The 22,869-nt window shown below is 30.9% G+C and overlaps 3 protein-coding genes and 2 non-coding genes across 7 annotated transcripts; 2 read left to right on the top strand and 3 right to left on the bottom strand.

Moving 5' to 3' along the window:
* Positions 1–290: 290 nt before the first annotated feature.
* On the bottom strand, positions 291–2,662 carry LOC114167322 (MATH domain and coiled-coil domain-containing protein At2g01790-like). 2 transcript variants are annotated; one of them, XM_028052381.1, is made up of 4 exons: positions 2,393–2,662; positions 1,570–1,720; positions 1,323–1,483; positions 291–1,089 (listed from the first exon to the last, which is right to left on the bottom strand). In XM_028052381.1, the coding sequence occupies exons 1-4, from the start codon at positions 2,400–2,402 to the stop codon at positions 575–577; spliced, it is 837 nt and encodes a 278-aa protein (XP_027908182.1). In that variant the 5' UTR covers positions 2,403–2,662; the 3' UTR covers positions 291–574. The 2 variants fall into 2 exon arrangements, with proteins under 2 accessions (XP_027908182.1, XP_027908181.1); XM_028052380.1 differs by having other exon boundaries at positions 1,570–1,725; positions 2,393–2,661.
* Positions 2,663–5,360: 2,698 nt separating this feature from the next.
* LOC114165574 lies at positions 5,361–6,523 on the bottom strand. Its single transcript, XM_028050162.1, has 2 exons — positions 6,474–6,523; positions 5,361–5,847 (listed from the first exon to the last, which is right to left on the bottom strand). Exons 1-2 carry the CDS (start codon positions 6,521–6,523, stop codon positions 5,361–5,363), a joined length of 537 nt encoding a protein of 178 aa, XP_027905963.1.
* Positions 6,524–11,391: 4,868 nt separating this feature from the next.
* Positions 11,392–16,159, bottom strand: LOC114167512 (phospholipase A2-alpha). 2 transcript variants are annotated; one of them, XM_028052610.1, is made up of 7 exons: positions 15,823–16,159; positions 15,714–15,745; positions 15,555–15,597; positions 15,325–15,450; positions 12,579–13,984; positions 12,330–12,490; positions 11,392–12,117 (listed from the first exon to the last, which is right to left on the bottom strand). In XM_028052610.1, exons 5-7 carry the CDS (start codon positions 12,722–12,724, stop codon positions 11,441–11,443), a joined length of 984 nt encoding a protein of 327 aa, XP_027908411.1. In that variant the 5' UTR covers positions 12,725–13,984; positions 15,325–15,450; positions 15,555–15,597; positions 15,714–15,745; positions 15,823–16,159; the 3' UTR covers positions 11,392–11,440. The 2 variants fall into 2 exon arrangements, with proteins under 2 accessions (XP_027908411.1, XP_027908412.1); XM_028052611.1 differs by lacking the exons at positions 11,392–12,117; positions 12,330–12,490 and having other exon boundaries at positions 13,569–13,984; positions 15,714–16,050.
* A 5,634-nt stretch (positions 16,160–21,793) lies between these two features.
* On the top strand, positions 21,794–21,867 carry TRNAV-CAC. The gene has a single exon. It is a non-coding gene; the product is annotated as a tRNA-Val (tRNA).
* Positions 21,868–22,773: 906 nt separating this feature from the next.
* On the top strand, positions 22,774–22,847 carry TRNAV-CAC. Its single transcript has one exon. It is a non-coding gene; the product is annotated as a tRNA-Val (tRNA).
* Positions 22,848–22,869: the final 22 nt, after the last annotated feature.

The raw sequence follows: 22,869 nt of genomic DNA, 5'->3' as shown, positions 1-22,869 counted from the left end.
AAAGAACATGCAGGTATTTTTGGTACAGAGAACATATCCAACTTTTTAAAACTTTTTTTGGCTCTAATTTAGTGAAAGTTAAATTGATGGTAGAAATTGAAAATAGAATTGTTGCATGAAAACAATATAGATTTAAAAACAATTTGACAGTCTCATTCATTTTTCACAAGTCCAAAAATGAATGAAAACGAAAACAGAAACAACACAGATCATAAAAGTGATTAAAGTGGCGAAGATAAAACACTCTTAAATACCCATACCTCATAAATGAAAAATTGAAAACAAACTCATTTTTCCAACTATTGTTTAAAATATTCATCAAAATACAAGTACTTCCAGTCAATTCTTTGATTAATTTATCATATCAATGTGCCTCCATATCCTAATACACTATCCAAATTGTCCATTCTCTCTTCAAATTGTTCTTCTGCTTTCACCAGGTTCCTTTTTGCCATTTCAAGTTCAGTCTCTCTTTCGATCAATGCTGTTCTCAGCACCTTTGTCTCAATTTCTAAAGCATCTACGTTCTCCTGAGCCATTCTTACCTCCATAGCATCTTCCTCTATATAACTTCTCACAACAAGGCATCTTCAACATCATCTTCTAACCAACTCAAATCAAACCCAAATGTATTAACAGTATCCCATAGAATTTGAAGATGATTACATGCTTCATCATCCATATCTTTCAACTTTTTAGTGCCCATAAAATGAAGAATTTGACCCAAAGTTGTAAATGCCCATTCAGTAAACCTAAAACTTCTCTTCTCTTGACTCACCACAAGGGAGGGAACATATAAACATACTCTTTCTAATCGTGGAATTAAAGTTTGCTCTATATTTTTAAACGAGTGTATGAACATTTCATGGAAGGAAGAATTATCATTATCTTTTGGAGGGTTGTCATCAATCTTGAAAACAGATTGATATTCATCATTAACATACACGTACTTGGTGACAAAAATCCCAGCTTCAACAACACAGGTATCATTCACAATAAACCCACTTCCAGGTTTATTAAATTCACGGAAAGACAAGAAATTACTCCGACCATCATAGTAGTCATCTGCACTAAACTCAAATTCAAACCCTGAAAAGGTCACATGCTAAAGGGTTAGATATTTTGGATTATGAATAATAGACTCAATAAGTTCAAATCAAATTGTAATTTAATTCCTCTACACAAAATCTCTCCTCTCTCACAAAGCATATCATTATCATGAAATTTGATATAGTTGGTTTCTAAACATAGTCCGGAGTCTACTTTGACAAAAACAGTTAGCATAAACATAAAATTTAAAAAGATCAAAGTACAAAAAATACCTTTTCTTACGCTCCATCTGTCATTGACCTGATTGATTAAAGTCAAATTGAAATTTGCAATTTTTTTCCAGTCCTTAGGTAAATTAGCACAATCCTTGTCAGCTTCTAAATAAATTTGCAAGTAATCATGAATGTCTCCAGGTGGACAGATAACAATGTACCTAAAATCAAAGCTAAACCCTTGCTAAAACAAACAAAAAGAAAAAAATAAATCAAAAATCAGAAGAACAAAATTTCAATAGAGCACCATGTAAAATCATTGAGTCGAAATTTGTCAGAGAGAAGTTCTTCTTCCGGATTCAATTTAGAGAAGTGATTGATCTTCCACGTATACTTTTCAAACATCAGTTTAGGCCTTCTGTTGTTATTCTCCATTTCAGTAACCTGCAAATTCATATCTGAACTAAGGAACAAAATGTTAATATTCATTTGAAAAAAAAATAAAAACTGATAATTCCCCCGTAGATATTCACACAAAAAGAGTAAATATGTGAAGATAAATTTTGAAATTTTAGGGTGGTTTGATGCTCACACAAAAAGATCTTCAATATAAACTATGAGATATAGTTGCTCGACTGAGTGAAAGAGAAGGAATTGGTTTATAGAGTTACTGTGTAAGTAGCTGAATAAAGTTGACACTTGAAAAAATAACGACACAACAAATTAAAAAACACCGCAATATCAATTCACCAATAATTATGAAACAATGAGAAGCAGAAACAAAACAATTGTTCCATAGAGGACAAAACTGAATATGATAAACTCAACTCCCAGGGCCAGGAAAGTGTAGCATTGGATGGAGAAGAGAACCTATCTTCCAAATTTTGTGGATACCGCAACCGGAAGGATAACAAAACACCCAAAAATGCTACAAACTTCACCATAAGAAACACATTCACAGCAAAAATACTGAAATCAAACCTATTTAACACAATCTTCACCCAAAAATCGTACCCAAAAACAGAAACTTCAAAGCAGAAACTACACAAATCCAACAAAATTAACCTAAATATAAACACACGAAACCAACCAACACAATACACATACGACAACGGAGGGGAAAACCATACCTGAAGACATTACTCATGAAAAACCCCAATCTATCAACGAAGGAACCACGAGCGGGAATGAAAATTTGGACAAATAAATCCTAAATTTCAAAAAGCTACCAAGTCTACCCACGAGCGTGTAATCCAAAAAGATGTTCTAGTTTTCTAGTAAGGAAAACGAAAAGGTGATTTTGGAAGACGAAAAGATTCAATGCTGCTGCAGATTTTGGAAGACGAAAAACTTCTGTCTAAGCCAAGCTTTTGGAAACTAGTGTAAGAACACATTACACTATTTTCTTAGTCTTTTAATATCTTATTTAACTTTTGCTTTAATAATAATGTCATTTAAGATTTTAAATCACTTCTTTAGATTCTAAATTTTTTTACAATACGACTTTTTTTTTCAAATGTTGATAAAATTTTTTTTTTTTTACTTTAAAAATATTTGGATATCCCTATTCCATGATTTATTCTATATGATCTTAATTTAATTTTTATGAATCTTACCTTGTGACATTGCTTGATTTTTTTTTGTAATTTTTATTTTAGGCTTAAATATACATTTGGTCCCTATTTTTGTTGATTTTATTCAATTTGGTCCCTATTTTCGTTTTATGTTCAATTAGGTCCTCATTTTCGTCAAATTGTGGTCAATTTGGTCCTTTTCACTAACGGTGTTTAAATAGTTAACGTTTTTGAACAGTACATGCCACGTGTCAGCTCCTGGTTTTTTTGATTTTTTTTTAATTTTTTTTAATTTTTTTTTAATTTTTTTTAATTTTTTTTAATTTCAAAAAAAGTGTCCACGTGTCAAGTCACAATTGTGCCACGTGTCAATGTCAGTGCCACGTGTCAATTTCTGATAGTATTTTTTTTTTGTTCAATTTAGTCCCTATATTCGTTATTTTTGTTCAATTCAGTTCCTATATTCGTTATTTTTGTTTAATTTAGTCCCAAATTTTGTGAAAATAGAATCATTTAATTTTTAAAATTGACATTATTATTACTTATTTTTTAAATTTAATTATAAATTATAATATTTAATTGTTAATTGAATATAATTCTTAGATTCAATTGTTAAATAAAATATAATTATTTAAATATTATTAAAATATAATTATTTAAATATTATTAAAATATAATTATTTAAATATTATTACAATATAATTATTAAAATTTTAAAAATATATATTAACATTTGTAAAATTTACATTTAAATTTAAAGTATTTAATATTTTTATTGCATTTTAGATATTAAAATCTAAAATATTTTATATGTAAATGTTAATTTTACAAATATTAGTTTATTTTTCTAAAATATTTTGAATATTTAAAATATTTTTATATATCAATTTTAAAAATATTTTAGAATATAAATATTAGAAAAAAAATTAATAATTATATTTTCATAATATTTTAAATAATTATATTCTATTTAGAAATTAAATATAAGAATTTATTCAATTTATAATTAAATTTAATAATTTATAATTGAATTTAAAAAATAATAAATTTAAAGATCAATTTTAGAAAAGATATTAATATAATTTGTATAAAAGATATTAAATTTAGTGTCAGACTAAATTGAACAAAAATAACGAATATAGGGACTAAATTGAACAAAAAAAATAATACTACCACAAACTGACACGTGGCACAATTATGACTTGACACGTGGACCATTTTTTTGAAATTAAAAAAAATTAAAAAAAAATTAAAAAAAATTAAAAAAATTAAAAAAAAATCAAAAAAAAAATTAAAAAAAACCAGGAGCTGACACGTGGCATGTACTGTTCAAAAACGTTAACTATTTAAACACCGTTAGTGAAAAGGACCAAATTGATCACAATTTGACGAAAATGAGGATCTAATTGAACATAAAACGAAAATAGGGACCAAATTGAATAAAATCAACAAAAATAGGGACCAAATATATATTTAAGCCTTTATTTTAATACAAACATTTTATAAAAATTGAGAGATATATAGAGAGCCGGATGCTAAAGTCGAAATTACACACAACAAAAGTAACTTAGAAGAGGGAATGCTATAGTAGAATTATTTCCTTTACGATTTTTCTTGTTCATTGTAATATCAGTGACATTTTATGCAATCAATTTTAAAAAATTAATTAAAGAGCAAAATAAAAAATCACAATTGTAATAGTAATTACAAATAGTTGTAGCATATTCATCTCAAAAAAAGACATCAACTTTTTTCATGCTTCGTCAATAGTTGATATCATTGATCCACTTGCACGAGCAAAATCAACTTGATGAATTTTGAGTATGGTGCATCTAAAAATTATCTGGAAGGTATTCTTGATCTAAAAGAACATACTCAAATTTTATAAATTTTGTTATTTCTATTTTCATTAGAATTAAGAATGTGTTTGGTTATACTTTTATAATTGATTTTGTGGTTGAATTAATTCGTGTTAATTATTTCTCTTTAAACGTGATTTTTTGACATTTAAATTAATTTTGTGTGAAATAAAATTGATATCAACACGCACTAACTAAATTGATTGTAGAAGGTGAAAATAGAATTCTGGGATGAAAACAAATGTAGATTTAAAAACGAAAAATTATAGTTTGACTCTATGTTTTTTATTCTTATCTTTTACTCTATGACATGGTTTAGTATGTGTCATTGATTCATTCAAAAAATATAATGGTACATTAATCGATGACCTATACTAAACCACATTAAGAAGTAAAAGATGAGAGTAAAAAAATGAGAATCATGTTATCATGTCATTCTAAAAACAGGTTAACATTCTGATTCATGAATTATTTTCACAACACTCTTAAAATCCCACACCGAATAAAAAGAAAGAGTAAAATTAAACTAATTTTTCCATCCATTGATTAAGAAATTCATAAAAAAAAAAACAAGTACTCTGTATAGATTAATTTACTAATAAGTTTCATATCCTAATTTCTTATCAAAATTGTTTTTGTTCTCTTCAAAGCGATAGATTAATTTACTAATAAGTTTCATATCCTAATTTCTTATCAAAATTGTTTTTGTTCTCTTCAAAGCGCTCTTCTTTCATCAAGTTCCTTCCTGCCATTTCAAGTTCTTTCTCCTTACTTATCACTACTTTTCTCAACCAATTTGTTTCAATCTCTAATGCATCTATATTCTCCTTCACCTTTTTCACATCCATAGCATCATTCTCTTTATAACTTTTCATTTCCAAAGCATATTCAACATGAAATTCTAACCAAGTCAAATCAAACCCAAATGCATTAACTTCATCCCATAAACTTTGAAGATGATTACACGCTTCTTCGTCCATATCTTCCATCTTTTTAGTGTTTAGAAAATGAAGAACTCGACCCAAAGCTGTAAATGCCCAATGAGTAAACCTCCAACTTCTCTTTTCTTGACTCACCACAAGGGAGGGAACTTGTAAACATACATCTTCTAATACTGGAACAAAATTTTGCTCCATAAATTTAAATGAGCTTCTGAACATATCATGAAAAGAAGAAATATCATTATCATTGTGAGAAAAGAAGTCCTACATCGATGGGAATTTACTTTGGGGCTTACTTTTAATGTTATAAAAGGAGTTCAGTGTTTCCTTAGGAAATCATCCCAAAGTTTCTCCCTTTTCTATTCCTTTTTGCTTTATTTGCTTGAGAGAAGAATTAAGAGAGAATATTAGTTTCTCCTTTAAGAGAGAATATTAGTTTCTCCTTTAAGAGAGAATGTTAGTTTCTCCTTTAAGGTTTAAGGTTCTCCTTGTATTAGTTTTTCCTATTTCCAAGAGAGGAGTTGTCATTGTTTTCTCCTTGGGATTAGAGAGAATGGTATGTAATTTTTCCTTTCATTGAATAAATTATATTCATTGCCTATTATCTATTTTTGTTCCTTTATTTTCATCTTTTATTTTAGTTGTGAGTACTTGTGCTAGTACTCTGATACCCAACAGTGGTATCAGAGCTGTTGGTTCGTGTGATTATATTCCGCTGCTATTGTCATTAGAATAGTGTTGTGATAGTGGATAAAGTGTGGTAGTGTGAAAGTGCATGTCTATGAAAGTTCTGGCTAGGAAAGACTTGGTACTTAAGCGTGTCCATTAGTGACCTACCTCTCTTTCCTGGGAATTACCTGGTGCACTGGTTCACGGTCTGCCTCCATTGTTCCAGTAGACAGTACTATTCATAGTGAGAAGTGCATAAGTCTGTTTTAAAGCCATGACAACAAGATACGAGATAGAGAGGTTCAATGGGAAAATTTTCTCATTGTGGAAACTGAAGATGAAGGTAATTTTGAGAAAGGACAACTGTCTAGAAGCAATTGAAGAAAAACCCGAGGGCATTACAGATAAAAAGTGGAAGGAAATAGATAACAATGCTATAGCAAATTTGCACTTAGCATTGGCAGATGCGGTTTTATCCAGCATTGCGGAGAAGACTACAGCGAAGGAGATATGGGATACTCTCACAAGCCTGTACGAGGTTAAGTCACTTCATACAAGAATATACTTGAAGAGAAAACTCTATACTCTTCGAATGAGTGAGTCTACATCGGTGACAAACCACATCAACAATCTAATACATTGTTTGCCCAACTTTCAGCGGCAGATTTCAACATAATTGAAAATGAACGTGCGGAGCTTCTACTACATAGTTTACCTGATTCGTATGATCAACTTGTCATCAACATTACAAATTACAACATTATTGACCTCCTACGCTTTGAGGATGTTGCCGGAGCTGTTCTTGAAGAAGAATCCAAGCGAAAGAACAAAGAGGATATGGTAGAAAGTGCAAGGCAAATAGAAGCTTTGGTGATGACGGGAGGTAGATCAACAAAACGTGGATCTAGTGGGAGTCAGTCTCATGATAGATATCAAAGTAAGAAACATCTCAAATGCTACCATTGTGGCAAAAGAGGGCATGTGAAGAAAGATTGTTGGCATTTGAAGAATGGAGGAAAGAACTCTGAGGCATCAACCTCACAAGGTTGTATGGCAAATACCTCGGAGGACGAAGATATTCTGTGAAGAAGAGGAGAGATCTGGTAAGTCATGAAAGCTCAGAAGATTATGGCAGATGTGTATGTGCTTTTGGAGATACGTTGCAAGATGCTAATGCAATGATTGCATCGACGAGTCAAGAAGAAGCAATGTTGATGTGACATCGTAAACTTGGGTATAAGTTAGAGCGAAGTTTGCAAATCCAGGCAGAACGTAATCTTTTACTCGGGCTCAAGAAGGTTGTTTTATCTCTACGCGAGCACTGTGTGGTAAGCCAACAAACATAGTCATAGATCGCAGATTACTAGTTTAACTACCAGGAAAAAGGAAAACACAAGAAGACTCGATTTATTCTAATGTAAGGGAATCACCAGAGTTATCACTAGGAGAATTAAAGTTTACTCCAGGAGATTGTGGGTGTACTACATCAAGAGGAAGTCAAATGTGTTGTTACCAGTTCAAGGAATCCAAAGCACGAGTAGAGCTTGAAACTGGGGAAAATTAAGTGCTTGGGCTATGCTAACAATGTGAAGGGGTACCACCTGTGGGTCCCACTACCCACAAGGTTATTGTTAAGCAGAAATGAAATGATGCTCCAACCAGAAGGCGTTAAAGAACAAGAAAACTTGGTTTGCATGGTTGAACAAATCTTAGTACGGTTTAAAGAGGGCGCTCAAATGTTCGTACCAGAGATTTGATTCCTTCATAAGCCTCGGTTACAACAAACTGATGTTTAGACCATTGATGTTGTATGTGGATGACATGTTGGAGGTAGGCCCCAACAAAGTTCAAATCCAAGAATTGAAGGCACAATTGGCTAGGGAGTATAAAAAGGTCTTGGAACCAGCAAACAAGGATTTCAGGGATGCAAATTCACCGAGACAAAAAAGATAGGAAGGTTTGGCTTTCTCAAAATAAATACTTACTGATAATCTTGCGGCGCTTCAACATGCAAGATTGCAAGCCAATTTCTACCCCACTTTCTATCAATTGTTCCTCACGTATCAGTCCTAGCAGTGAAGCAGAGAGGATGGAGAAGTCTCGAGTATCGAGTGCATCGGTGGTGGACGACCTTATGAATGCTATGATGTGTACAAGACCAGACATTGCACAAGCAGTGGGAGTGGTTAGTAGGTTCATGGCAGGTTTGGTGGAGAGCAGTGAAGTATTGACAAGAGGTCCTTAAAAGGAACCTCGGGTGTTGCATTGCGTTTTGGAGGATCAGAACTATGTGTCAATGAAGTCTACGTGGATTCGATCCTACTAAAGTCTATCAGAAGAACAAATAACATGAAGGCAGAGAATAAAGCATGGTGTGAAGATTTGATTAATTTCATCAAAATCTTCAAGTGGGAGATTGTGAGAAAAGAAGTCTTACATCGATGGGAACTTACTTTGGGGCTTACTTTTAATGTTATAAAAGGAGTACAGTGTTTCCTTAGGAAATCATCTCAAAGTTTCTCCCTTTTCTATTCCTTTTTGCTTTATTTGCTTGAGAGAAGAATTAAGAGAGAATATTAGTTTCTCCTTTAAGAGAGAATGTTAGTTTCTCCTTTAAGGTTCTCCTTGTATTAGTTTTTCCTATTTTCAAAAGAGGAGTTGTCATAGTTTTCTCCTTGGGATTAGAGAGAATGGTTTGTAATTTTTCCTTTCATTGAATAAATTATATTCATTGCCTATTATCTATTTTTGTTCCTTTATTTTCATCTTTTATTTTGGTTGTGAGTACTTGTGCTAATACTCTGATACCCAATAATCATTTGTAGGGTTGTCATCAATATTGCAAACAGAATGATATTCGTCATTAGCATCCACAAATTTGGTGACAAAAATCCCAACTTCAACTACACAAGTGTCATTCACAATAAACCCACTGTCAGGTTTATTTAATTCAATCCAAGATAACATATTTACCATACCATTAAAATAGGCCTTTGCACTAAACTCAATTTCAAATCCTGAAAAAGTCACACAACAAAGGGTTAGATAGGTTAAAACAAATCATAATTATATTCCTCAACCCAAAATCTACACTCCCACAAAACATAATAAAATATTATTGGTATAATTATTGATTTGGTACCTAAGTTTTTGAGTTGGTTCAATTTAGTTTCCAAAATTTTGGAAAATTCAATTTGATCTCGGAGTTTTTGAATATTCAATTTGGTACTCTTATTGTTTAAAGTGGTTCAGTTTAGTACTTTCCATTAGATTCCAGTTAACGTCGTTTGTATATTAGTGAGATGTCACTGTGCAATAAAATCATGGATGAAATTGTTAATTGGATTGTTTGTTTATTGGATGTAGTTAACATCATTTTAGTCTCTCGATTAATGTTTCATTGATCAAGTGTATTCAGTATAGTACTAAATTGATCTACTTTCAAAAAATAAAAATACCAAATTAAATCTTCTAAAAATTCAAGAACTAAATTGAACAAAATAAAAAAATTGTAGAACCAAATCAATAGTTATACCAATATTATTCATCATATAACTTAACAAAATAATTCAATGATCTCCCAAATTTTATAAATATAATATAAACAAATTTTTAATAGATTTAGTCTCCTCAAATTTATTTAAACTTAAAAATAAGATTTTGGCATCTTTAAATTACTGGTAGAAAATCTACGATATAGTTAGTTTTTAAATATTACACAGTCTACTTTGTCAAGAAACAGTATACATAAACTTAAAGTTTCTGAAAACCATAGTATAAAAAATACCTTTTCTTATCGTCATCCTGTCGTTAATCTGGTTGATTAAAGCCAAATTGAGATTTGCAGTTTTTTTCCAACCCTGAGGTAAATTAGCACCATCTTTATCCGCATCTAAATAAAATTCCATGTAATCACAAGTGTCGCGAGGTAGAACAATAACGATGTACCTAAAACCAAAGTAAAACACTTACTAAAACAAACAAAAGAAAAATAATATTAAAAGTATAAATAATGAACAAAATTTATTTAAAGTACCATGTAAAACCATTGAGTATAAATTTGTCAGAGTGAAGATTTGCCCCACATCCGTCTAGAAGTTTAATATGCATTAAAACGATTCAAGAATATGAAAAGATATTCCAGTTTTCTAAGAACGAAAATGAAAATGAAAAGGTGATTTTGGAAGACGGAAAGATTCTGTTTAAGCCAAGCTTTTGGAAACTAGTGTAAGACCACATTACACTATTTTTTATTCTTTTAATATCTTATTTAACTTTTGTTTTAATAATATTTTAAATCACTTCTTTAGATTCTAAACTTTTTTACAATACGACTTTTGCTCAAATGTTGATAAATTTTTATTTTTACTTTAAAAATACTAGGATGTCCATATTGTATGATTTATTCTATAGGATTTTAATTTAATTTAATTTTTATGAGTTTTACTTTGTCACATTATTTTTTATATTTATTTTGTTAAATTTGCCTTTTATATTGTAATTTATTAATCGATCAATTAGATTTCAAAATTTAATAAATATTTGAATTTATCTTTTTTATAAACTTTGTGAAGGTCGAAAGCCTCATTTATTTGTTCAATATAAAAATTAAAAGTGTAGAGGTACATGCCTTTAAAAGTTAAATAATTAAACTTTATTAATCTGTGAAGCCATCATTGTTATTTTGTTTTTTCTTCCTTTTCCATCACCCTTTCTTTCTCTTCCATTTTTCTTTAAGATTTTGTCCAAAACCTGATTTTCTTTCAGAATTTGATTATACCTCACAAATAACTTACATAGGAAGATACAAAAGTTAATGTAACTTAAGTATAAATACTTAAAATGAAATAAATATGTCCATGTATATTAAAAATAAGAACAAAAAAACTACACACCCCTTTTATTTTATAAAAATAAATTAAAAATTGTGAAAAGTAAATTTTGAAAATAAAATTAAGAATTTCTTAAAATTTAAAAAATCAAAAATTAAAATGAATTCTAACATGTTAATTTGAAAAACCAAATTACTAATACCTACAACCAAAATTATCATAAATTGTAATAATATATAATCATTCATCCCCAAGTCAACATTGTTGAAGCTAAACAGCATATGAATATGTATCTTCAATATCCTAATCTGAAATCCAAATTGACTCTTCAAATCTTTCTTCTGCTTTCTTCAACTTCATAATTGCCATTCCAAGTTCTTTCTCTCTTCGAATCCACTTTGCCTTCAACTTTTCTGTTCTTAACTTTAAATCACTCACATTTTTTCTAATCCAATCAACATTCTCTTTGGATCTTTTCGCATTCAAGGCAGATTCAACATGAACTTCTAACCACGTTAAATCAAATCCACATGTCTTAAGTTCATCCCAGAGAATTTGGAGATGATTACATGCTTCATCGTTCATATCTTTTACTTTTTTAGTCTTGAGAAAATAAAGAACTCGACCCAATGCTGTGAATGCCCATTCACTAAACCTAATACTTCTTTTCTCTTGACTTAAAATAAGTGAGGGATGTTGCAAACATACTTCTTCTATCAGTGGAATAAAAGTTTGCTCTATATTTTCAAATGAGCTTGTGAACATTTTATGCAATAAAGGATTGTTGTGGTTGTCATCAATCTTGCATACAGGCTGATATTCTTCATTTTCATACACATATTTGGTGGTAAAAATTTCAACTTCAATCATTACAGTATCATTCACAATAAACCCACAACTAGGCTTATAAAGATCATTAAAAGTCAAGGTACCATCGAGAGCCCAATAAGAGACATTTGAACTAAACTCAAATTCATATCCTGGAAAATTCATATACCCATTTGTTAGGTTTTTTGGATTAAAAAGAATACACTCATTAAGGTCGAAATAGATCATAATTAGATTTTTCTATCAAATATCTCCTCTCCTAACTTTTAAAAATAAAATTGATTTTTAAATGAATTACAGAGTCTACCTAGACAAAAAAACAAAAAAAACAAAAAATTTAGAAAGACTAAAGGGTGAAAAATACCTTTTGTTATAGACATTTTGTCATTAACCTGGTTAACTAAAGCCAGATTGAAATGTGCAGGTTTTTTCCCGTCTTTAGGTAAATTAGCGCAATTCATGTCAGCTTGTAAATAAATCTCCAAGTAATCCTGAATATCCTGATTTGGGTAGATAGTGATGTAACTAAAAACAAGGTTAAAACACTTATTAAAGCAAACAAGAGAAGATAATATCATAAGTATGAACAGTAAACAAAATTTCAATAAATCACCATCCAATGTCATCAAGTATATATTTGCCAGAGCAAAACCGTCCGCGATTCACTTCAGAGAAATTGTTGATCCTCCACAGAAACTTCTTAAAAATTAGTCTAGATTTTTTGTTGTTATTCTCCGTTTCAGGAACTTGAAATTTCATTCTGAAAGAAGAGAGCAAATGTTAATATTCACTTAGAAAAAATAAATAAAAACCGATGACTAGCCAGTAGATATTCACACAGAATAAAGATGTATAGATAAATTTTGGAATTTGATGGTGGTTAGATACACAGAAAAACCTTGAAGAAAAACACCTATGAAATATGTCGAGTGAATTGGTGATAAGAGAGCTAGACTGGATTGAATGTGAGAATGGGAGAAGGAACTATCTTTTGGTTTTATAGAGTTACTGTGTGAGTAGCAAAATAAAATTCTCTGTTAGAAATAAAGTAAGAAGTGAAGTTAAATTTTAGATGTTTAATATGCATTAAAAAAAATTTAAGAATCCTAAAAGATGTTCCGGTTTTCTAAAAAGGAAAATGAAAAGTTGATGTGGGAAGAAGAAAGGTTCCACTCTTGCAGATTTCTCAAGAAGCGGCAATGGATTCTGTTTAGGCCAAGCTTTTGGAAGAAGAAAATATCATTATCGATGGGATATATCATGTAATTAATTTTTTGCTTACTAAAGTTCTGCTTTAGTGATACCTTTACAAACTTAGTATCCTGACCTTTCGCTTACTCAGCATTTGAATTGTATTCTCTACCAGCAGGCAGATCTATACAAAATTACTGGTGTTGGACACAATCACCAAACAAACAAAATTGTAGAAAAGAAAGTTTGCTTCATGAACTTTGATGTTCAAATTTACTTTTGAAGATGGAGTTGGCTTAGCCATGCTTACCTTTATTTGTTTATAGTTTATATATATGAAAATAGTAATCATTGAGAACTTTAAAGGAATCTTTGAAAAAGTGAAACTAATTCCATCACAAGGAAAACCGTAGAAACAAAAAATGTGTTTGCAGTGTACATTTGAAGGAGGTGGGGGATCACAAGAATGACTAAGCATACTTTACCTAATAACAAGAGTGTGCGAACAGAGTACATTGGTTGTGAACAAATAAAATAAAGCATTAAAGTTTGATTAATTTGGTAAGAGAGCAACTAAAAACAATAGGAAGAACGAGAAAATATCTGTTCTTAGCTTAGACATGACAGATAGACAGACAAACAATGTTTCTCTCTAGGGCTTGTGGAGAATCCCTCCAGCCAGTAAAGCGGCTTCCATAACAACATGTATTACTTCAACGACATCATCCACATTGCACGTGTTTCCTTTGAATGTAGGAGCCCTCGAGTTCTTGAAGCTATTCATACAGTTTATCAATGCTTGGCTGCATTCTTGGCTTAGGTAGTCATCTGCATAACACAATCATTAATCAACAGTTACCACATTCCCCAACGCAACCAAGAGTTGCTTTTGAGGTGATTTTACACAAAGTGTGAATCTCGGATGGAAAACCAACCCACCTAGGATGTGTTTGGTTCAACATCGATCAATTCTTCGACGCAGAAGCAAGAATTAATTGTTTCTCATTTAACATGAATTTTTTACCCTTCAATTGATTTTAGAAACCAAACACATTCTGATTTTGTGTTAGAAAATCAATTCTAATCAATTTTACATCAATTTGACACAAAACCAAATACGCATTTAGTCAATAAAGCAAAATTGGATTTTCCTGTTCAATAACACTAGTCTACAAGATTTCAGTATTCGACAAAAATAGTTCAATAATCATTTTTGTGGGGTGCAAAGTTCACTGTTTGTTGTAATTATCACTCGAATGTCCTCTTATGCATGTTGTTCGAGTGTAGAAGAAGGGATGCAATGAGGGTCATCTTCATAATCAAGCCAACTAAGTTGGCTAAGGAAGCTCCGTTACAAACTTATGGTAGTAGAATCAGTAATTCAAAAAAGAAGTAAATAGATGAAAGATCACGATTAGTTTCTATTTATGTTCATTAACTTCATGGCATTTACTGGATTCATTAGTGTACTGATAAAAAGCAATTAAGTAAAGAATCCCTATCAACTGTCATCTTTATTTCATTTTAATTCAAGACTTTAGACTTAAGAAAGATGCATACTTTGCCTTTTCTTCTAATATAGTGTTTGGTCCAGCTCTACACGAGTGAACCTTTTATAATAAATTTCCATAAAAACTCTGAATTTTGGGATAAGTTCATTGGAAAAGTTATTTTACTTATAAGAGATTGTGTTTAAACCCACTTCCTTTTTTTGAGAAAAAAGAGAAGGTAAACAAGAAGCTAGACTACACTACCTAAATCACTTTTCTAATTCTCACTCTGCCCATCCTAACGATTTTCTAAGCCATGTGCTTGCAACAGCAACTGCACTCACTGATTCAATTTCCTGTCATATCTATTTCAATGGTTCATTACCATCAGAGCTAATTTAGTACAGATTCAGTTTTTTTATGTACAAAATAAGTAATCATGGATCATTCAAAACTGAGTTTTAAGATAATACGGGACCTATGAAAATAAAGACAAACGCGGTACAAAAAAAAAAAAGAACACTGAATTGAACATCTAGTCTGTGAAGGGACGTGATGATCCCACTTACTAAATGTCAGATCCGATAGATTCTGATACTGGAAGTATTCAAGCAAATCTTTCTCTAATTCAAATCATAATGTAAGATGTCTTAATTGAAAATCTATTAGAGAACTCACTGTTTTTGGATTGCACACATTGATCATGCTTCATACAACAAGCATCAAGGCCATCACAAGGTTTTTCACCAGGGCATCCACTATACAAAAGTCCACAGTATTTGCCATATCTCAATAATGGAGGCACTGTCATTCCAAATTCCAAAGTGTTATTAAACAAATTATACCTTAATCCAATCAGCCAAATCTTAAAAATAAGAAGAAAAACACTCATAGGATCAGTCTTGTACCTGAGCAGAAACTTGACTCACATTGTCTACTGCACTCTTTGCTCTGCAGATGAAAGATAAAAAAAAAAAAGAGAATTAGGAAAACTACTAGCCGTATATGTTAACGCTTAATAAATTTGTTTGGAACTGGATGCTGTAAAAATTAAACAAGAAGATTACCACAGAGACAGCTACTCCAGTGGTTTCAGCTCCTATGTTGAGGGCACAGCCAGGAGTGGTTAACAAGTTAAAGGAAAAAAAAGTACAATAAAAGAGGAGAAGAACATACTTGAGTGAGGAGGTTGGTAGCATTTTTTGACGAACAAGGGGGAAAAGTGAGCTTACTTTTGAGTTTGGGAAACTTGGTTTTGCTTAAAGGCTCTGATTTATGTGATGAAAAGGTGTGTTAGATTTGAGAACAAAGTTTCAAACACATGGCAGGCACAGTCTCAGCCAGAGCCACAGAGAGAAAGAGAGGAAGGTAGGTGATTTGTTTTGTAGTGTCTCGTGACTGTATTGTTTGCATTATTTTAATCCATTGTTTTTTAGCTGCATTACAAACTTTAAAGCATTCCCATTATGCAATTTTCACAGCCAGTACATAGAAATCTCTCAGCATATGACGATATTGCAGAGAAAAGGCATTTACAATGTCAACACATCGAATTAAAAATCTTAAATTAATGACAAGAAAACAAACCCTTATCTTGTGGAGGCTGCTTTCATTGTCTCTCTCAACAACTCGTGAACTAATTGCTTATTAAGTTATTATATTACTTCCTACCTATTTCTCTATTCAGGGCCAAACAGGGATCAGTGATCATCAAATTCTACATCATATATTATTATCAACTACTATTTACCATCATTTTAATACTCAAATAAATTATCTTTTAAATTCTATTTTACTTTATTCAAGAAAAATATTCTACCTGACTTTCTGGAAACCTCACTCACTACCAAGTACCAGACATGTATATTACATTACTATTATTAGTTTTATCTATAACAACAACTTATTATCTATAGAAAACTTTTAAAGAATAACTATTAAAAACTAAACAATCTTGAGGGCACTACTTTTGTTAAGGCTACGTTTGGCAAAAGTAAATTACTTTCATGTAAAGCATTTTACGATTTGTATATATATCATCGTAAGATTAAATATTAATGGATGATTTCGACAAACTAGAATATACTCCAATACGATGTTAAAAAAATAAACTTCAACTTCAATTTTACAAAATTAATTTATAAAATAAAATTCATATCTATTTATATATTATAAATTTAAATTTACTTTACTTAAAGTTTACAGCAATATATCTATATATAATGCAAGATACCCCTTAAGTAATTGTTTTTACCCCAACTGATTTGGACACTCTACCAATTTTTCGTGCAATATCGTAATTGGTTATATGTCCCACAAAATTCAAACATGCATGCAAGAGACAAGTTACCTACAAATATTTAAGGATATGTGATGGGTATAAATTTAATTAAAATGTATTAACAGTATAAAAATATTGTTACACTAATTTGTTATAAGTGATTAAAACAATTATATTGTTGAAAGTTAAACTCAATGAGTCAGAAAGACCATACTTAAAAACAGAGAAAAAAAGGAAGAAATTTGTTTAGTGTTCTGAACAATTTGCCTCTTCATTCAATTGTCGTTTCCCAGAAGAGTTGTTTACATCATACACATATATGTTTATTATACACGCATGAACAAGTTGAACAAAAGACAAAAAGATTCCATGTTAAAAGAATTAATATTGTTTTTGGTGAGAAGCAAATGGGCTTTTGGGTTATGATACAATGGAAACTACTTTTTACACATCTTTTGTTATTAGCAATTCCATCATGTGTAAATTTAATGTGACACCTCAAGGAATGGACACTTACCACTCCCTCTTTTCATGTTCCATATAAATTTGAATAAATCAAACTTTAAACTTCTGTTTTTTTTTTTTTTTCATATTGAGTTCCTCATCGAGTGGCATATTAAGTTGATACATAACCGATACATTTAGATATAATATATAATGAGTCTTTTTAAAATTATTGTTTAATATTTTTTTATTTAAATTAGTTTTTGGAAAACTTTTCCGTCTTTTTATAAAAATGTATTTACTTATTATTTATATTTAGAAAATTAAAATTGAAATAATGTAAATATTTTATATTTTGTCACAATTTACGTGAATAAAATAAAATGACAAACTCTTACCTATAGCACATCACTAATATATTTTATATGTTCAAAATATATTTCTATAATTCAAAATATCATCAAGTCTCAAATCATGAGTAAACTTATGTATGAGAAACCTAATAAGTTAATAACACCTCTAATTTATAACATAAAAACTTTGAATTTGTAATCTTTTTTTTCATTATATGTTATTTATCTCTGAGTAAAACTCTTAACTCACATGAATTTCTCGCATTTCCACCTTCTAAAATGTTAAATTAATTAGACACTTGAGTTTGTGAAACAATGAGGATGCAAGTTCCAAAATCAACATTCTGAAAGTATATAATTTTAAACATTTGTTACACGCAAATATGAAAAAGTAAAAGATAAAATGCAATTATGTGACACTTAATAATTAATATAATATTGGTTATGTTTTTGGTAGTTTCAACAGGAATAGAAGTAATGCATGGGAAAGAGTATCCAACATAACATTGTAATTGATGGTCGCATGAAGGTGACATGACAACCAATTGTATATAAAATAACTTGAGTATAAACAAGTAGGATATGTTGTATCTGTAAAAAGGATCGTGTGTTGTACCAATGTATTCAAAAAGCCTATTGAGTGGTGAATTAATATCTCACCTAACTTTTATTTTATAAATTGCAATTTTTCCATTACAAGATCACCAATTGAATTGGAAATAGGCATATGGGAAAGAACGATTCCTTGTCATCATCATTCTGTCAGAAGTTGGAAGTTTATGAAGAAAAAAGAAATTAATTTGGGGTTGCGAAAAGTTCAAATAATGCAACTGATTTGGTACGTTTAGAAATAAAAATGTTGAATGCAGTTGAATAATTGTAATAATAATAATAATAATAAGCTTTTAAAATGGTGTGAAGAATCCTATATGTTTATATTTACAATATTGAGTTATTATATTATTTCACCAATTATAATTGGGCCGTCTTTATTTTCAAATCGCAACCCATTTTCTTCTCTAATCCCACAAGAAAAAACCTATCATGGATAGAGGAGAAGATCCAAGAAAAAGTGAAAGAGTTTTCCAACAACCCTAACAACTTCCAAGAGGCTCTTCAAGTTAGAGGTGACAAAATGGGTTGGGTTGAAGGTTTCAACTCGTCAATCGATTCTAGCCCGTCTCGTCCAGTTCGTCAACTTGACAGACTAAAGTATAGGTCAACTCATCATGACCGTTGGCCCATCTTAAAAAAATAAAATAAAATAAAAGTAATTAAAAAGATTAATTTTTTATACTATATTTTTTAAATGTGTAAATATATAATAGTATTGTAATTTAAATCATTAACACCTATAAATTAAGTTTCAATTATTAGTTATAATTGAATAATTTAGTATGTAAATTTAATAATTATTTTAATTTATCTAATAAAAAACATTAACTAATCAACTAAAAGTTTAAAAAATACTTTATTTGATTAAATATGCTTTTAATAATAATAATTTATATCTAAATATAAACAAATTTAAAAAATTAAAAAAAAATTGAAAAATTGAAAACAAATTAAAAAAATTATAAAAAAGTGGATGGGCCAGCCTGACCCGGCCCGTTAGCCCGTCCTATACGGGACATGTTGTGATAATTGACCCATTTTTGTTTGACGGACCAACCCGACCCGGCCCGTTTTTTTACGAACCACAAACGGGTGGGGGCCAAAACGTGCCGGACTGGCCCATTTTGCCACCCCTACTTCAAGCACCCAAAAGTGAATCTCTACCATGCAACATGAGGAAATCCCCCAAAACCCCGAAGAACATGATTAAATACTCATTTTTGACACATTAGCATCGCTATCACTTAACCCCATTTTCCACAGGATAACCCGAGTTCTTTCGGATGAACTGAAGCTTAGTGCCACTTTTCCACCACTCAGCGTTGCGGTGCTCAACCCTATACAGGGAAGTGATCCAACGTGAGTATTTGCTTCAAATTGATATTTTCTTGTCCAAAACATACTTCCTTGAGTTCTTGCTTGTTTTCCTTCACTAAAATTGATCCTTATTAACTTATTTCACATACTTAAAAGAAGAGATTAGAGGTAAAACAAACATAAAACAACTAAAATACAAAATAATACAAAACACAATAAACTTGAGAATAAAATAAAATAAAAGGTAGAAAGTAGTTGATTTATTTAGGACAACAAATACAATAGGTAAAAATGGACATTATGGACCATCACCATCCAACCATTAATGTAATTATGCCTCATGTGCAACATTTGGTTAGAGTGGGGATGCTTCATAGTCAAATCCCCAATGCTCTGATGCCACTATGAGGCGTTCAACATCAAGGTGGCACCCACCATGCCATATTCAAGCTCCAACATGAATACCACGATAGCTGTATGTAGGTGCACTCTTGACATGTTGAAGTAGACATCTGAGACTTCATTGTGTGGAGAAGATATTAATGAAGTATGAATGAGATGAAAATGAAGGTAGAAAGTGAGTGGTGTGATGAATAAAAGTGATAGGATAGTTAAAGGTGATAAGAAATCACCAAAGTTAGAAACCACATGGAGATTGTTCTGCTTCTGAGCTACCATGCACCACATACAAGAGAACTTCACCATAATGCTTGGCAAGGTTGACCATATTTATTACCCCATTGTCATCCTTCATTAGAAGCAACATTTTCTCTACATAATACCACAATTGCATAATAACAACATACCCTATATCCCTAACAACACCTAACACTCCAAAATAACTCCAACGATCAAGGTCACATGACCAATTACTAATTTCCCCACCAGTACATGCAAATGCACCATTTTCTTCAAACTCTCCACCATGGTGGACCCCAACTTCGAATTTACCATCACACATCTCAAACACCAATGCATACAAATATGTAACAATCTTGTGAAAAATAATATGCTTAAATTACCGAGGGACCACAAAGGAAAGCATTAAAAATGAATAAAGAAGAAAAGAAGTGGGATAAAGAAGTCTATAAAAAATTACTGAACTAACAACAAGGACATTAATCAATTCATCAAAATCTGACAGCAACATAACACACCTCAACATCGAACCCTTAAAAGAAAACGAAATAACATGATGGAAATGAAACTCAACTCTAAGATGCTTAACCCCGTCTCTCGTCACCAGAACTCGCCAAATATTTGTAAATTTATGAAACTAACTTTTTCTTCCTTTGATATAAAGGACATTCAAATTCTGTTTAAGAAAGTAGATTGAAAATGCTAATTTTTTCAACTCCAATAACAACACTAAATGTCATACATGTTTCACAAGTTCAATAACAATGCTATTGCCAAGCAAGTTTCACAAGTTAAACAATGAGTGAAACAAAAAAAGAACAGAAACAACACAATGAGAGCAAGTGGGGAAGCAATACCAACAACAAAATACGCAAAATAGAAGACAAAGTGGGATAAAGAAGTCTATAAAAAATTACTCAACTAACAACAAGGACATTAATCAATTCATCAAAATCTAATAGCAACAGAACACACTTCACCACCGAAACCTTAAAAGAAACCGAAATAACATGATGAAATTGAAACTCACCTCTTTGATGCTTAACTTCGTCTCTAGTCACCATAAATCGCCAAATATTTGTAAACGACGACGAATTCCACCACCTTCAGCTCACCAAGTTGCCTTCTTCTAGAATCAAAATGCCTCAATCTAGCACTCGTGTATGAAACTCTAAACGCACCGAACATTAGAAACAATTTCTCACATTTTCAATTTGAAAAATAATAATACAAATACATTTAAATTAGTTCAAACAACACACATCACATTTATCATTGCCACGTAACGGTATTTTGCCGACCTGTACTATTCACCATTAATTATTTTAACGTTATTAGGGAAAATGACTCAATTGAACAAAGTTGACGAATATTAGGATCAAATTGAACAAAAATAATATTAGAACCAAATTAACAGAACTTAACAAATATATGGAAAAAATTAGATATTAAACCTTTAAAATAATTAGACGTAAGGTTATATTTGCTTATTAAAAAGGTTTGGGTGGTGTAGTTGGTTATCACGCTAGTCTCACACACTAGAGGTCCTCAATTCGAACCCGGGCTCAGACATTTGCTTCTTTTTTCACTTTTAATATTAGTGAAAATTTATGAAACTAACTTTTTCTTTTTTTGATATAAAGAACATTCAAATTCTGTTTAAGAAAGTAGATTGAAAAATGCTCATTTTTTCAACCCCAATAACAACACTAAATATCATACATGTTTCACAAGTTCAATAACAATGCTATTGTCAAGCAAGTTTCACAAGTTAAACAATGAGTGAAACAAAAAAAGAACAGAAACAACTTAATGAGAGCAGGTGGGGAAGCAATACCGACAACAGAATACGCAAAATAGAAGACAAAGTAGGATAAAGAAGTCTATAAAAAATTACTCAACTAACAACAAGGACATTAATCAATTCATCAAAATCTGACAGCAACAGAACACACTTCAACACTGAACCCTTAAAAGAAAACGAAATAACATAATGAAAATGAAAATCACCTCTTTGATTCTTTACTCTGTCTCTCTTCACTAGAACTCGCCAAATATTTGTAAACGACGACGAATTCCACCACCTTCAGCTCACCCAGTTGCTTTCTTTTGGAACCAAAATGCCTCAATCTCGCACTCGTGTATGAAACGCTAAACGCACCAAACATTAGAAAAAATTTCTCACATTTTCAATTTGAAAAATAATAATATAAATACATTTAAATTAGTTCAAACAACACACGTCACATATATCATTGCCACGTAACGCTATTTTGTCGACCTGTACTATTCACCGTTAATTATTTTAACGCTATTAGGGAAAATGACTCAATTGAACAAAGTTGACGAATATTAGGATCAAATTGAACAAAAATAATATTAGAACCAAATTAACAGAACTTAACAAATATATGGAAAAAATTAGATATTAAACCTTTAAAATAATTAGACGTAAGGTTATATTTGCTTATTAAAAAGGTTTGGGTGGTGTAGTTGGTTATCACGCTAGTCTCACACACTAGAGGTCCCCGGTTCGAACCCGGGCTCAGACAACAGAATACGCAAAATAGAAGA

Source organism: Vigna unguiculata, chromosome 10 (genome assembly GCF_004118075.2).
Source record: "Vigna unguiculata cultivar IT97K-499-35 chromosome 10, ASM411807v1, whole genome shotgun sequence".
NCBI lineage: Eukaryota > Viridiplantae > Streptophyta > Magnoliopsida > Fabales > Fabaceae > Vigna > Vigna unguiculata.
The sequence above is the reverse complement of the archived record's forward strand: the minus strand, read 5'-3'. Positions and strand labels throughout refer to the sequence as shown.